This window comes from Lichenostomus cassidix, chromosome 2 (assembly GCF_008360975.1).
Source record: "Lichenostomus cassidix isolate B80296 chromosome 2, HeHo_3.0, whole genome shotgun sequence".
Classification (NCBI taxonomy): domain Eukaryota; kingdom Metazoa; phylum Chordata; class Aves; order Passeriformes; family Meliphagidae; genus Lichenostomus; species Lichenostomus cassidix.
This window is the reverse complement of record NC_139482.1, coordinates 95,980,927-95,995,125: the sequence shown is the minus strand read 5'-3', so window position 1 is coordinate 95,995,125 and position 14,199 is coordinate 95,980,927. Positions and strand designations below refer to the sequence as shown.

General features: G+C 36.1%; 1 protein-coding gene across 1 annotated transcript in view; it reads left to right on the top strand.

The window, feature by feature from the left end:
• Window positions 1-14,199, top strand: part of DOK6 (docking protein 6) — a 239,412-nt gene that overhangs the window by 82,229 nt on the left and 142,984 nt on the right. Inside the window, exon 2 of the mRNA XM_085052459.1 lies at window positions 11,498-11,605. Within this exon, the coding sequence (XP_084908585.1) occupies window positions 11,498-11,605 (108 nt within the window). The remainder of the gene's footprint in view (window positions 1-11,497; window positions 11,606-14,199) is intronic.

Here is a 14,199-nt window from a genome sequence, read left to right as displayed (position 1 = left end):
AAAGAAATTTATTGGGGAATGACCATAATATGTGTTGATCATTATGCAGAGACAGAATTTATCTGCTGCTGTCAGTATGTATTGTCTGATATATAGATAATGTAAATATATTCCTAATATAAAACACCCCTGAAATTCTGATTTGTTCAGTGAGGATGACTGAGATTTCCAGTGTTCTTTTATTCAATTTTACGCTGAAAGCTTCCTTGTCTCTCCTCCCTACCCCACCTCCAAATCAGAAACTTTAATTCTAAGGTATTGAAAATCATTTGGGAGTTCTCACCATGACTTTGTAATAAATAAAATCGGTCAAGAAGATGCACTTTCTGTGCGCTCCTGATGTGTAAGACAGCAGCTGTGGTGAGCTAGTCAAAAGGCACCATAGACATAAATTCTTGAAGATGCTAATGGTTGGCCATAATACATTGCTTATTTAACGGTTCTAATACTGAAAAATATAATAAAGTTGTTAATGCATTCTTTCACAGTATCTGAATTTACAGGATTCTGTGTCATCCAGAATTTGGCAAATTTTTTAGTAGTTCATGATTCATAGTATGTTCTTACTCAGAGTAGTTATTAATAAAGTTAATCATTCTATTAGACCTTCTGGATATTTTCCATAAAATCTGCATATTTTGTATTGCAACCATAGTTTTCTGCTGGCTTTTTGCATGGAAAGGTTGCTTAACAAGAAAGCTGACTTGCTGGGGTTTTGTGAATTTGCTCATTGCTGTCACTATACAATAAAGCTGTATCTGTAACAAGCTACCTGCATTTTCAGCCTTAAACTCTTAATAAGACTGCACAACTAAGATACAAGTTAATACTGCACAGCCACATGTTGCTTCTGGTAGAATGAATACTAGTGAGCATGCAGCAATCCCTGCCCCGCTTCTCTTTTCTGTTAGACTGCACATTGCAGCTTCATATCTTATATCTGAGACCCTCTCAGCAGTTGCAGTAAGTGAGAAGGGAGCACCACAATTTTCTGCTGTTGTTCTATGTGCTCTTTTAATACTGTAAGTGAGAAAAGGTACTTGTGTTAGCTACTTTTGAACCAACATTCTAGATGTTTGTACTCTGTTAAATTTGGCCAGAAATGCTGCAACTCTTTTTTCCTGTTCCTCCACCCACTCATACCCTCAGGTGGTCCCCAGAGCATGGAAAATCAATGTGCTTTCTATTTCTAAGCGGTTGATGAGACTATAAAAATAAATAGCATCAGTTGGGTGGACTAATAATTTTCTTCTGCCCATGGGAAATAGTTGTAGAAGGACAATCTCAGTTCTGGAATGCTGGTGATAATCAGTGAAAGGGGGGGGGGAGGGGTGGGAAAGTTGTTTTGAGAGGGTTTTTTCCTCTTAGATAATAATATTAGCTTGGTGGGATGACCATAATTCCTTTAATGAAGAAATTTGTGTTTGATATATGAGACCTTGAGCATTTCCAGTTTGGGTCTGAGCCAAAGCACACTAAAGCATGGCTTCTGTGGATTTACCTGAATACATTTTGTGTGAATCTGTCAAACAATGCAGGGCAAATTTTTTGGAGACCTGTCACAGGTACAGAGCAGGGAATTCAGAGTGGCCCTTTGGACTTAGGAAGTTTGAATTTGGAAACCATCTGCTTTTCCTCTGTTTTATTTCCCTGGGGTCATAAGAACATGGTTCCTAATCCCCTATAGTAGCTATTTCCCCACAGGACATCCTGTCTGGGAATGTTACATACCAGCTGGATTTGTGTTCCGAGGGAAGCTATTTCATGCTATTTTTCTTTGAGTAAAAGCTGTCTTTATCTGTTAAAAATTTGCTGTTGCAACAAAAGCTGAACAGAACTGGTGTTGCTAGTTACAAGAGCTAGGGGCTATAGCTTTTTTTCTTCCAAATCCTCTTAGTTCTGTGTAAAAGCATTTGTTTTCTCATCCTTTTCTTGCTTTGGATTACATCTTTATTCGTTGCAGTATTGGTGCATTGTGATAGCAGACTGGTAACATCTTTGAGCAGAGATTTTCAGAAAATACAGTAAAATAAGTAGCATAAGAGTGACAGAAAGCAAATCACTTATACAAATGAAGCAACATTTGAACTATTATCTTTCTGTCTGCATTCATCTGAAACTCACAACCCAGAGCAAGTGATGGTTGGTTTTTTGGATATTTGGTTTGATTTTTTGTTAATTCTGTGCATAAATATTGCAGAAAATTTCACTGAATTACTTAATTTTAGTGTCAGTTTAATTTCTGTGGCAGAGGATTCTTGCTGACTCTGAACTTTTAACTATTTCCACTTACTACAAGATATGAATTCATCTTTCTCCCCTTTAGTTAATTTAGAAGTAGTGAAGGTCTTTGGGGCATGCTAGCATCTATGATTCTTTGTCAGGAGAAGGTTTAACCTATAGATTACAGTAATGCAGGTGATCAAATGTCAGAAAAACAGCACTGAAATTAGACATCCTCATGAACATTACTGTTTGTATGGTCCTGCTTGAACCCTGCTGCAGGCTTTGTTTTGCAGAGCACCTTATTTCCTATGTAAGATTAAACTTACCATAAAATTAAGTGGCCATGTCATAGAATTTAAAGGGGAGTCAGAGCAAAATATCTAACTACATTCAAAAAAAAAGGATGAACTTGGTTTATAGGAAACCAACGCAACTGAGTCATGCAACCTCATATTTCAGAGGTTTATTGAATATGTCATGGATAAATGCCGTTTTTAAAATCCGTTCCTGTTCTGTGGTACAGTGCATCCAAATATGCTTGAAGAGCTTTTCTTCTGCATTGACATTTGTATATTGTTTAGCCTCCCTATATAAACATGTTGCATACACTTTGTGCATGCCTGTGTGCCAGAGGCAGTGACCAGACATTCAGTAGATTACAGTACAATGCTTACAGATTGCAGTGAGCTTTCACCCATTTGTATCAGTGTGGCTGGATTTGCTAGCTTTTCTAAATATATGCTGAAATGACAAAATGTGTCAAAAATAAAAGGCTCTAACTTTCCTGTTCTACTCTTGAGGATCGATTGCTGTTAGAAATTATACACCTACATAAATACACAGTGGCACTTAAAATCAGCTCCCATTGTTTTTACTTTACAAAAGATGCTTTAGACTTAGCGCTGTGCTCATCTGTGTTAAATCCCATGCAAAGCAAACTTTCTGCTTATTTTATCAGTCAGTACAATAGCATCCTGAAGATTGTGATGCCTCTGCTAAGACAGGTTTCTATGTAATAATGTAGAGAAAAGTAAAGATAGATGATCGCAAGGCTGGAGCACCCTCCTACATGGACAGGCTGAGAGACTTGAGGTTATTCAGCCTGAAGAAGTCTCTGGGGAGACCTTAGAGAACTTCTCTTCAAATACTGAAAGAGGGCAAGAGGGCCTTCAAGAGAGATGGAGCAGGACTTTTTACAAAGACATGTAATGATAGGATGAGGGAGAGTGGCTATAAACTGAAAGACAGTAGGTTTAGATTGGACATTAGGAAGAAGTTCTTTACAGTGAGGGTGGTGAGGCATAGGAACAGAAAAGTTGTGGATGCCCCATCCCTGGAAGAATTCAAGGCCAGGTTGGATGGTACTTTGAGAAAGCTGGTCTAGTCAGAGGGGTTGCTGCCCACCATGTGTGGGGAATGGGTTGGAACTAGATGATCTTTAAGGTCCTTTCCAACCCAAACTGCTCTATGATTTCATGATAGAAAATCTAGCTGATGTAAACCTGAGGAATAATTTCAGGTTCTGAAGATAAATTTGTGCTTGTAACCCTCTAAATTGGAGCTGCAAAAATTATTTGAGATTTTTTCCCTTGGTAGTATAGAACAAATGTCTGTGATTACTGTTTTATTCTGGAGCTCTGCTTCATTTTACGGTATTCTGTTGCATAGGTTTGATTTTTTAACACTTGAATTCACAAATCCCTTCCTTCCTAACATAAAGTGCTAAGGATCTGAGCTAATAAATAACATCTTTCAATGCAAGTATGTTATTTCAGATTGTGTGTAAAGGTCTGAATTTGGTTTTCTGGAGGCACGAATAAGAAATCTATCTCAATAACTTCTTTGTTTCTCAGCATTAAGTTTCCTTGTAGGTACAATAAATACCTTTAATTTTTTCAGGCAGTGACGACTGTCTACAAAATTTGCATAAAAGATACCATGTTTCAGTTTAATAAGCTCATCTATGAAAGAAACAGTGATATTTAATATTATAAATATACATAGAAATAATATACATTATTTCTATGTATATTTATAGTATTAAAAATAAAGGAGTCCTAGCTGTTCTTCTCTAAATATTGCTTTCCATTGCAGTATATCAAACCATCCTTTGTGTTTTTTCATATTCAAGTGAAGCATTTTTACTTGTAACTAATTGAAGTAAAACATTGTAAAAAATTAGGGAAAAAAAGGTATTTCCACTAAAAAAACTTCTGTTGAGTTAAGTAAGGTAGCTACTCCAGTTCAGTTTGAGAAGTTACTCAAATTTAATATTAAAATATTGCAAATTCATAACTTTCTCTGCTGATTTTTTTTCTGACTACAGTTAGAAAAGTATACCTGTAGGAGGAGGTATCAACTTAGCTACAGAGTTGTTCTTAAGTGCTGCACATTGAACTTAAGCTCAGAGAAGTGCTTGAGATTTCTTGAGCATAATAATTTCCTTAAAAATATTGCGAGCTCTGGGATTTTTTTCTGCTGGATGTGTGCTAAAACTGTTGAAACTAAATTTTTCTTCTGGTTTAGAGGGGTTTTTTGTCATCAGCTCTGAGGCCAGACATTAAGTAAGGACTATTAGTTTTCCTCCAAAAGGATCACTGCAGACAGTCTTGCCAAAACTGAGTCAGAGATGCAGAAAGCCAAAAGAAATGGCTACTGGAACTGATTTTTTTCAATAACCATAAGATCAATTCAGATGCAAGTTATAAATTCTGCCGATTTGCAGACTGCTGTGGAGTCAGAGTGCATTATTTGTGTTGGCTGTCCTGCCCTTGGATTGCCCTGATGGTTCTTCAAAACAAACCAACAGTGGAGAGTTTTTAACCTATGGGTGCCTAACAATTGATGAAGTCATGTAGCGTTTTTCACAGGAATACTAGGTGTAGATCTGTTCAGATATGTATCATCCACTCTCTTTTAAACACATTAAAAAAAAAAAAAAAGCCTTCAGATTCCATAACTAAAGTGTTTGCATTATGCACACATTAGTTTAGCTAGTAGAGGAATAGTTGGAAAATTGCTATGGTGTACTTTGATTTCACATGAATCCCTAATAATAAAATAAATCCTTTCATGGATTGCATGTATAGCCTGTGACTATAACACCATAAATTATAGTATATTATGAGCATCTATATGAGTCTATAATGGCATGTTATGGCAGCAAAAAGATGACGTGTGTATACTATAACTGGGTGAATTGTCCCTAATCATCTCTCTCTAACCATCCTAATTGTCAGACTGCAATCAAGCCCACAAGGATTGATCTAATCTTAGATGAAACAGTTTGTAGCAGATGTTTCTATATTTCTTCAATTCCTAATTTTAAATGCCAGCAGATTTGCAATGTGCAAAATATTAGTAATAAAAAAATGCTATCAGAAATTTTAGGATTTGAACTATGACACTAAAATTATCTAAGGCCTAATTGTATTGTTGCAGAAAGTCATGCTTCAAGCTCTGCAAACTAGAAGTTTAACCTTGATCCATAATTTGGATGATGAAATGAAGCTCAAGGGTATGTGCAAGGTTATCACATGTAAGGAATGTTTTCCTGCTGGATGGTATTCACAGCACACCTTCACACAATATTTCTTATTAAAGACATCACTAATCATTTTTTTGTATATATTTGTGCAGTTTTTTTGATCCTGACTTTACAGTTTAAACAGCTTTGTTTTTATCGTGGTTGCTTTGTGGTACATAGTTTGGTAATATTTGAAGAAAATATGTGGAAATAGGCAAGAGCAGGTGGAGAATTAGACTCAATTGGAAAAAAAAACAAACAAAAAACTACCAAGGCTGATTGTATCTTGTGGTAAAGTCTTGGCTCCACATCCCAAAGCTGCTGACAGAAGCAAGCAATCTCTTTCTTCTGAGCAGGGCTACAGATCCATTTTGCCTCTCCTGTTTGGATGGATGTCCTGGTGGTGAGTGTCAGGTGACTGTGGAGGATCTCTGCCCTGCTGCTGGGAGACAGCTGAATTCCCAGCAGTGTGGGAAAGGAGCAGGAGCTGTCCCTCATTCCCTGCTACTCTGCACCCTCTGCGCTAATTCGGGAGCTCAGTGCTCTGCAGCAGTGCTCTGCCTCTCTTGCTTCTTCATACAAATCCAAATTTGCCTCCCAAAATGCACCCAGTTAGTGCAGTGGGAACTGTATTTCATTTCTGTTGTCAAAACAGTAGACAGAAAAATCAGGTCTGTTCAAGTGCTGGTAGCTCAGGTAAGTGGATTGCAAGGATGAGGTGTCTTAGTTTGTACTTCGGGCTTCTTTTTTTTGTTGAATTGACTCAGCAATAGCTTGAATCCTGTAACTTGCTCTTTAGGCTGAGGTACGAATTCCCCTTTTCCTCCTGGGCCTTTTTACAGATAATAACTGCATTTCAATTTCTCTTAAGGTTTACTTGAATGTGTGACAAGTGTAGTTTCACTGAAGCAGTGAGGTGTCACCCCTTGTCTCTTCTCCCTTAGCCAAATTACAAAAATGGTGGGTGTCAAAACAATGGTGAAATATGACTTTACTGTGACAACTATTTTTATTTTTTTCAATAGGAATTTTATATTTTTAAGTTGTGATTATATACTTTTTATCTCATAACAAACTGCATTTCTCTCACATACCCCATAAAAATATCCATTTTTAATAGAGATAACTAGTGAGATAAATTCTGACAAATTCATATTTTAGTGTTTTTAATGCATGTACTACAGATGTCTTGTCAAACAGGAGAGCTCTGCACATGGCAAGTCAGGGATGAGAAATCAACTAGTCTTTCCTGCAGATAATGAGATGCAAATGCAGAACTGAATATTATTATGTCGTTGTCTTCCTGAGAGAAAATTTGATGGGTTATGCTAGCAAAAAGCCCCATGAGTGATGCTTCAGTGCCTGTCCTGGTCAGTGATGGTTTCTGTTAGTAATTAGGAGCTGACTCATTGCTTCTCTCAAGAGACAAATGTTTCTCCAGCTAGTGGCAGAAAATTAGATGGTTTTCCAATATACCTAAGAAAGCTGCCATTTGTACTCTCTTTTGGATGGAGCAGGGAGACTTCAGAGCATCTTGGAAAGAAAAAAGCTTATAGTCTTGTAACTTTATAAAAAAACACGGATGAGGGATCTTTTTTGTCTCTGATTTTGTGTTGGGTTTCTTGAGTGCAAAATTTCTGGAGTAATGTGTAGAAACTTGTCAATAAAAACCCCTTTTCTAAATATTAGTGATGACTAGGAAAGCTTTATTGGCTACAGCTGTGGATAAAAAGAAATGTGAATCTCAAAAGCATTTATGGTAAATGACTAGGAAAAGGCCTTAGAAATCTCTGGAAAGTGGAAAATCATGCAGAAGAGTTCCACTGTAAACCAATTATTCTAAATTATTTTAGAAAAGAGACAAATATTTTCTTCTTTCTTAAAGAAAAATCTAGCCAATGTATTTCCTGCAGTATGTATTTTAATGGATTTGTCATGAACAGCCAAGGCAACAATAAAACAAAATTTTGTGATCTGAGCACAAAAAGTAATTGTCCATTCAGAGGCCAAATTTTTGTATATATTAGTCAAGAATATTAAAAAACATGATCACATTGGAAATGTGAGCTGAGCACTGTAATAAGCAGAAGAAAAAGTATGAAAATAAGATTATGCAGAGATTTTATAATTAATTGATCTGTTGCAGTGTTCAAGTAAAATGTAAAAGAAAGGATGTCTGAAGATTAATAGAAATATATCAAAAAGCGCTGGAAGTCAAATTTCTGACTGGAAGGATTTCAGAAATCATTTATGGGGATGATGAGGTTATATTGTTCCAGGTTCTGGAATCCTTTCAGTAACAAAATGAGGCTACTCAGGGTCCATCTTTAGGAAAGAGGCTTCTCTCCCCTGCAAGCTGCTACATTGTAATCAAATCATTCCCATATGAGATTGCAAAGGGCAACCTAATCAATTCTCGCCAGACCACAAGTGTGCTGAGGTATTGCCGTGGCTTACTGATACATAATTGCACAATATCCTGGGTAATAGGATCTGGAGGAATATTTTTTTCTGCTTTGCCCATCTTGTAAAACTGAGAGAGGAAGGGTGTTATTTAAAGAGGTTCTGCTATGCCTAAGGCCCAGCAGGTAATTTCAAGAGAATCCTTTTCAAGATTGTAATGAACAATTTTTTGTCCTTCTAATTGATACAGTAATAAAAGAAAACGTAAACCCAGCATGTACTTAATGCCATCTTTCTCCATTTCTCCAGTAAAAAAAGCAATGGCATGGGGTAGATGTTGTGTTGTTTACCCTTGATACAAAATTTTAAAATCATGTTTGTTGAACAGTGAGTGCTCAACTGAGGATGTAACCCTGATTAAATGATCAAATATTTGGCATTTCTTCAACTAAGCACATGTGGAAAACAGACACTTAAGTCTCACAGGAAATACTAAGTATTATGGAGACAACACCACGAGTGGTTCTAATTCTCTCTGTTGTTAAAGGGCTGATGCTGATTTCTCTCACAATGGCCTCCCCAATTATCTGAGGACTTTAGAAGTCTTTCAGAAGTTTTGATTACAGCCAATGGCATCCTAAAGTAGGCCAGGGATAAAAGACTATCTCACAGTTCGTGAATAATTGAGTAGGCTTCTGTATAACAATGAGGTGCCTTATGAAAGGCAAATGTTTGTTTGCTGTGTGCTCACATCTGCACCTATTTATTCATATTTATAGGTAAATTCATATGCTAATGCTTTTTCAAACACTAAGATACAAACTGTCGGTTGGCATAATACGGTAAAATGCTGCTGAAATGCAGTGGAACTGTATATGTTTATACCAGTTTTAAAATTCGGTTGCATAAAGTAAAATCCAAATGCAAGGATGTATTTTGGCATATGTAAACAGAGTATCAGGAGTCCTCTTTGGGCCATTTCATTATTCAGATTTCTTCTCTTCTTAAAGGTCTGGAAAAACCAGATGCCAATAAATTGAAGCAGTTACAGTCTAAAGGACAAACTTCTGTTTCCCTCCTCTTGCTATTCAGTATTCTTTAAAAGCAAAGGCTGTTCATTCCTGCAGTCTGTATGCTGAAGCCTTTGAATTCATCGCAATTCTGAAATTTGTGAAAAGGCCTGATGAAGAGCATCCTTGAAGATAACTAGCATCTATCCCTAATATTTGATGGTGGTTCCCAGTAATAAGGAGGTCAAATCCTCCTTCTGAATTTCTTCAGCTTATCTGTAAACCTCAGACTCACTTTCACACTGTCCCAAATTGATAGCCAGTGAAAAAAAGACTGAAGCTGTCATTTAGGAGAACCTGCTCATTTTTCACTAAAAGAAGTGCTTTGGAGTATGCATTAGATGACCTTTGATCTAGAAAATGTTCTCATCCTCAAAGGGAGATATCTGACTCCTGGACTGTGATGTCTAGTTTGCCTTTTTTTAGGGATATTTCTAGTGTTCTTGATCTAACTGATACTTTGCATTGCAACAAAATATGACTGTCCCACATATACATGTAAACACACACGAAAAAAAAATTAAAAACACAAACAGAAAATTAAAAAACCTTCCAGCAACCTTTGAAAAAACTTGTGTTAATTAACACAAAACATCTGTTCCATTATTATCAACTGTCAAAAATTCAGGTCAATGTAAAATACGGGTTCCATGGCTATGCTAAAACCCAGCACCAGAGATGATGCAGCCTTAGGTTGAAATGGTTTTTCTGAAAAGAAGCTTTTGGGACTGTAAGACATCAAGGGCACCTAATGAAAATAAGGAAATTAAGAAAACATTTGAAATTGAGATAGTGTTTTTACCTTGATAAAGAACTTCCTAGGAAAATACTTTCCTCAGAGGAAGAGAAATGAGCTGAAGCTACACATAGACTAAAAAACCCACCCAAGATCCCAGAAGAGCCAGAAGTATTATTAAAAGTGACGCTTTTATTAAATGAATAAATATGTCCCTTTCAGATAGTTGGTAGTACTGTTTTTAGCAAGGCCCAAGTAGTGTGAATATTCTATACCTTTGTGTGTGGAGCTTTGTATGCCATAAAATGCTTTAGAGTTAATATGTTTAATCAAGAAGTAACTCTGGGAGCAGTGCTGTAGTTTTGGTAGAGTCAAGCTGCAACACTGCCAAGATGTTATTCGAAGAAAGTACTATCTAATAAAGATGGTTTATGATGTCCCAAAGTGAAATGTCATTTTTTTTCAGGAAATATGATATTGTCTTTGCTTTCCCTCAGGATAGGTGAAGTAATTTCTGAGATAGAATGTACAGTTGTTCACTTGTACAGTTGCCACTTTGCAACCTTAGTAGAAAAAGCCTAAAAGTTGTATGCTTTGTAAGAAGTATACTTGCAAAGGATTTAATTACATGCCATGATTTCTTCTAAAAGTCTGCATAATTAAACATATTGATACTGTAGTCCAGTGTTAGGTCTTTAAAAGAAAACACTTATTTTGACTGATAACATTCATCTTAGATAGTGTCAACAAGATACTGTCAGTAGTATTATATCATAATGTGGTTAATTATGCTTAATTGATTTAATAACAACACATTTTGTGCTTGTACTCAGTGTAGGCAGCAGACTGAGGGGAAAACTCTGCCTGCTAGATGACCTTGGTATTTTTAATTATTTGGTTTTTTAGTAATGGGAGATACAGTTTATCCAAATTTAATAGTATTTCTTGTGCTGTGTAATTGAATTTTGTAGAATTTATACTGAATTGAGGCTCTTCACTTATGGCCAGTGGAATCATTAACTAGTATTGGGTTTGGGGCATGTTTCAATGTATCCTTGAATTAATAACATAAAATTCCATATGGTACTGTTTATAGAGCTGTCCAAGTACTGGAGAAGAATGAAGTAAACCGCTGTCATAGATTATAAAACTAGATTGATATCTAATCTCTTACTTGCATAGTATAGTCTAGAGGATTATCATTAATCAGCTTCTCTTTGAACTGCAAATGTATGATTATTTGATAATTAAATTCTTATTTTAAAATTCTGGTTATGGCAATATGATCAGAATGCTTCCTAGGCAGTCTAATAAAGTATTCTTTTAGTCTCCAAAGGATTGGCAATCAAGATGTATAAATTGACAAACTGGTATACTTGTGTAGAAATAATTGATGCTGTCAGAATTTTTCAGACTCTTAAAGTAAAACATTGTCATTTTAAAATTTCTTCGTAAGTCAGTTCTGTAACTGAATGCATTTTTGATAATGTCCAGCTTTAAAGAAAAACTAATAGAATCCATTGATTTTTTTTGCAGATTTTTAGGCGTTGTTGGTTGGTTTTCAAGAAGGCTTCCAGTAAAGGACCTAGGAGGCTAGAAAAATTTCCAGATGAGAAGGCAGCGTATTTCAGGAACTTTCACAAGGTAAGTCATGCCTTTCTCATGAACTGAAGCGTTTCCTTTCTACCAATCTTTCTTAGGGGGAGCATGTTCTTGGTATGTCTGGTTTGCAAACAATACAGTGAAAGTCTTGTTGGAAACCTAATCCTGGCCATAAAAGCTCAGTAAAGCATCCATAAGTCTCAGTGATGCAGGTGAGATATCAAACTGTTTCTTTCCAGATGAGCACAAAACCCTCAACATGTGTGAAGCAACAGAATGATATTTTTTTATTTAAATACTCGCAGTTTGGAAATATGTAAAATTGGCTTCTTATTCAAATATTTAATCAGTAGTTGTTAACTAAGTATTGAACAAATTCTGAAAATGCTAAATATTTCAGTTGTAATGATGACACTCTTCATATGTGTAAGGTTTTTCCAAGAAGTCAAGATTTACAAGCTCTGTCAACAAGAAGGATTTTTAGCAGTAAAAAATCAGATTCACTGAATGGCATTCTCCCTGATTTCTCTATCACTGTGACTTCTGTTATGGGAAACTAAATATTTGAGCATGACCCCCAAGTCTGTTAGCTAATCCTAAAATAGGGTAGGGATCTGTGCTTGTACTATTGTCTTCTATCAAGTCACCATTAACTTTGTGACATGAATGTTAGATGCTCCATTAAATGCTTCAAGTTGAAACACAAAGATGACTTAACCAAGGGCCATGCAGCAAGCAATGAAAAAGTGTAAATGTAATCCTGGATCTCTTCAAGGCAGGTGTGATGTTTTTACCGTAAAACCATAAATTGGCTTTCAATTTCCAGTGGCCAGACTGTTGCAGCATGTATCCCCTGTGAGAACACAAATCCTACCAGCAAACCATCTCCAGCATAAGCTACTGTCCTCACAGGTCCACAGGTGACAGCCTGCTCCACTGTGGGCTTCTGATGCAGCCCACAGCATTTTTGCAACGCTTGGGGAAGTTTTGGGGTTTTTTTTTTTATTCATTTTTGAGCACATTATGCCTGTAGCATACTTAATGGTAGAAGGACTCGGGAAGACTTTATATGTTGCTTGTCAACTGTCATCAGTGTAGAAGAGTAATACAAAATGCAGGAATTGTTTGAGAAGCTAAGAAAGTGATAGATTCAGATGCCATTGCAAATTGTATCATTGATGGAAGAATTGCCCTTTGCAAATGGAAAGGAGGGGTGTTACTTTTTTCATCTGTTTTTTTCCACTCTTATTCCACTCCAAGAGGATAGGAGGCAAAGAGAAGGAAATGGATACTCTTTCCTATTTAAAAGGATAATGTGTTTCTGCCTGTAGAGGAAGAGGAATTGTATCTGTTCACTTGGATTATACCCATTTTTCAAATAAAGCCATGAAATCATTTCTGAAGGTGTATTATCACAAAATAGAAATGCAGAATCTTATTCTCTGGATTGATTTTTTTTTCCAAGGATATTTTATTATTTCATAGTGATTATTCTCCTCAATTGCCTCCATTCTGATAAATAAAATAGTAGTGAAGTAGATGTGCATGAGTTGTGAATAGTCACTGAGCGTGACTTGAGAGAGCAGTGTAGGTTGTTATAGGATCAAATATAGTTACTTGATTGCTGGTGTTGGATGAAAATACTCTGATTTCTTTCTTTCTGTTCTAGAGCTGTTCATTGATTTGTTGTATTTTGAAGTTATTCAAAATGCATATTTATCTCTAGTCAGCACAAACTATTAGCCCTGTTTTGAAATTCTCCATTTCCTTTCTCACTCACAAAATATGAAGAGGACATATGGTGGCATGAAAAGTGGAAGATTAACTCTGAACATTGAGGATCAATGAAAAAAAAATAAACATTGAAGAACACAGACTTGGTGCTTTCAAAGAAAGAGTAAATACAAGTTGCAAGCCTGACTCCTTAAGAAAGGCCAACATGCTTAAAGGGACAAAGGGCTCTGCTCACTCGCTTATAATCATATAAGACTATACATATCGACCCTGAGATCCTTTTCCCCATACAATTTCTTTATAAATAGTAGAAGGGGTTGGTGCAGAGGGGTACTCAGAATGCCCTATTTTTCTCTAGGAACTTACGTCCTTCAGACTTTCAGATCAGCCTTGGTAACCTTGGGAGAAGATCTAGGAGTAGCACAGAGTTAGATTGTATTGCCCAATTTTTTAGCTTTCTTTTGCAGAGATTTAGAAGAAAATTTTGTATCTCAAGAGGAAATATAACAAAAATTAATATATTTGATTTACCTATGTTCAAATCAATATTCCAGATCACAAACAGTACCCTGATCTAAGTAACTCATCAAAATCTCCACTTTTCCATGTTTGAGCTTGAAATGAAGCTCAAATGAAATTCCTCTTTAAAGTATTTTACCTAGATGAGTATATATCACGTATACTTGTATAACAAACCTGTGTGCTGTGCAGTGTGATTTATAGAAGGGGCTAAACAAAAGAAAAAAAACAGAACTGGTAACAAAAATCTAAGATAATTACAAATAGAGATTTTTCTGGTTTACATATGCTAAATAAATATTCACTGATGAATAAAAAAGCTGGCCTCTTTAGAAAATGGATTCCTCTCCTCCTCCACCCCCCCTCCCCAGTATCCAGACTAT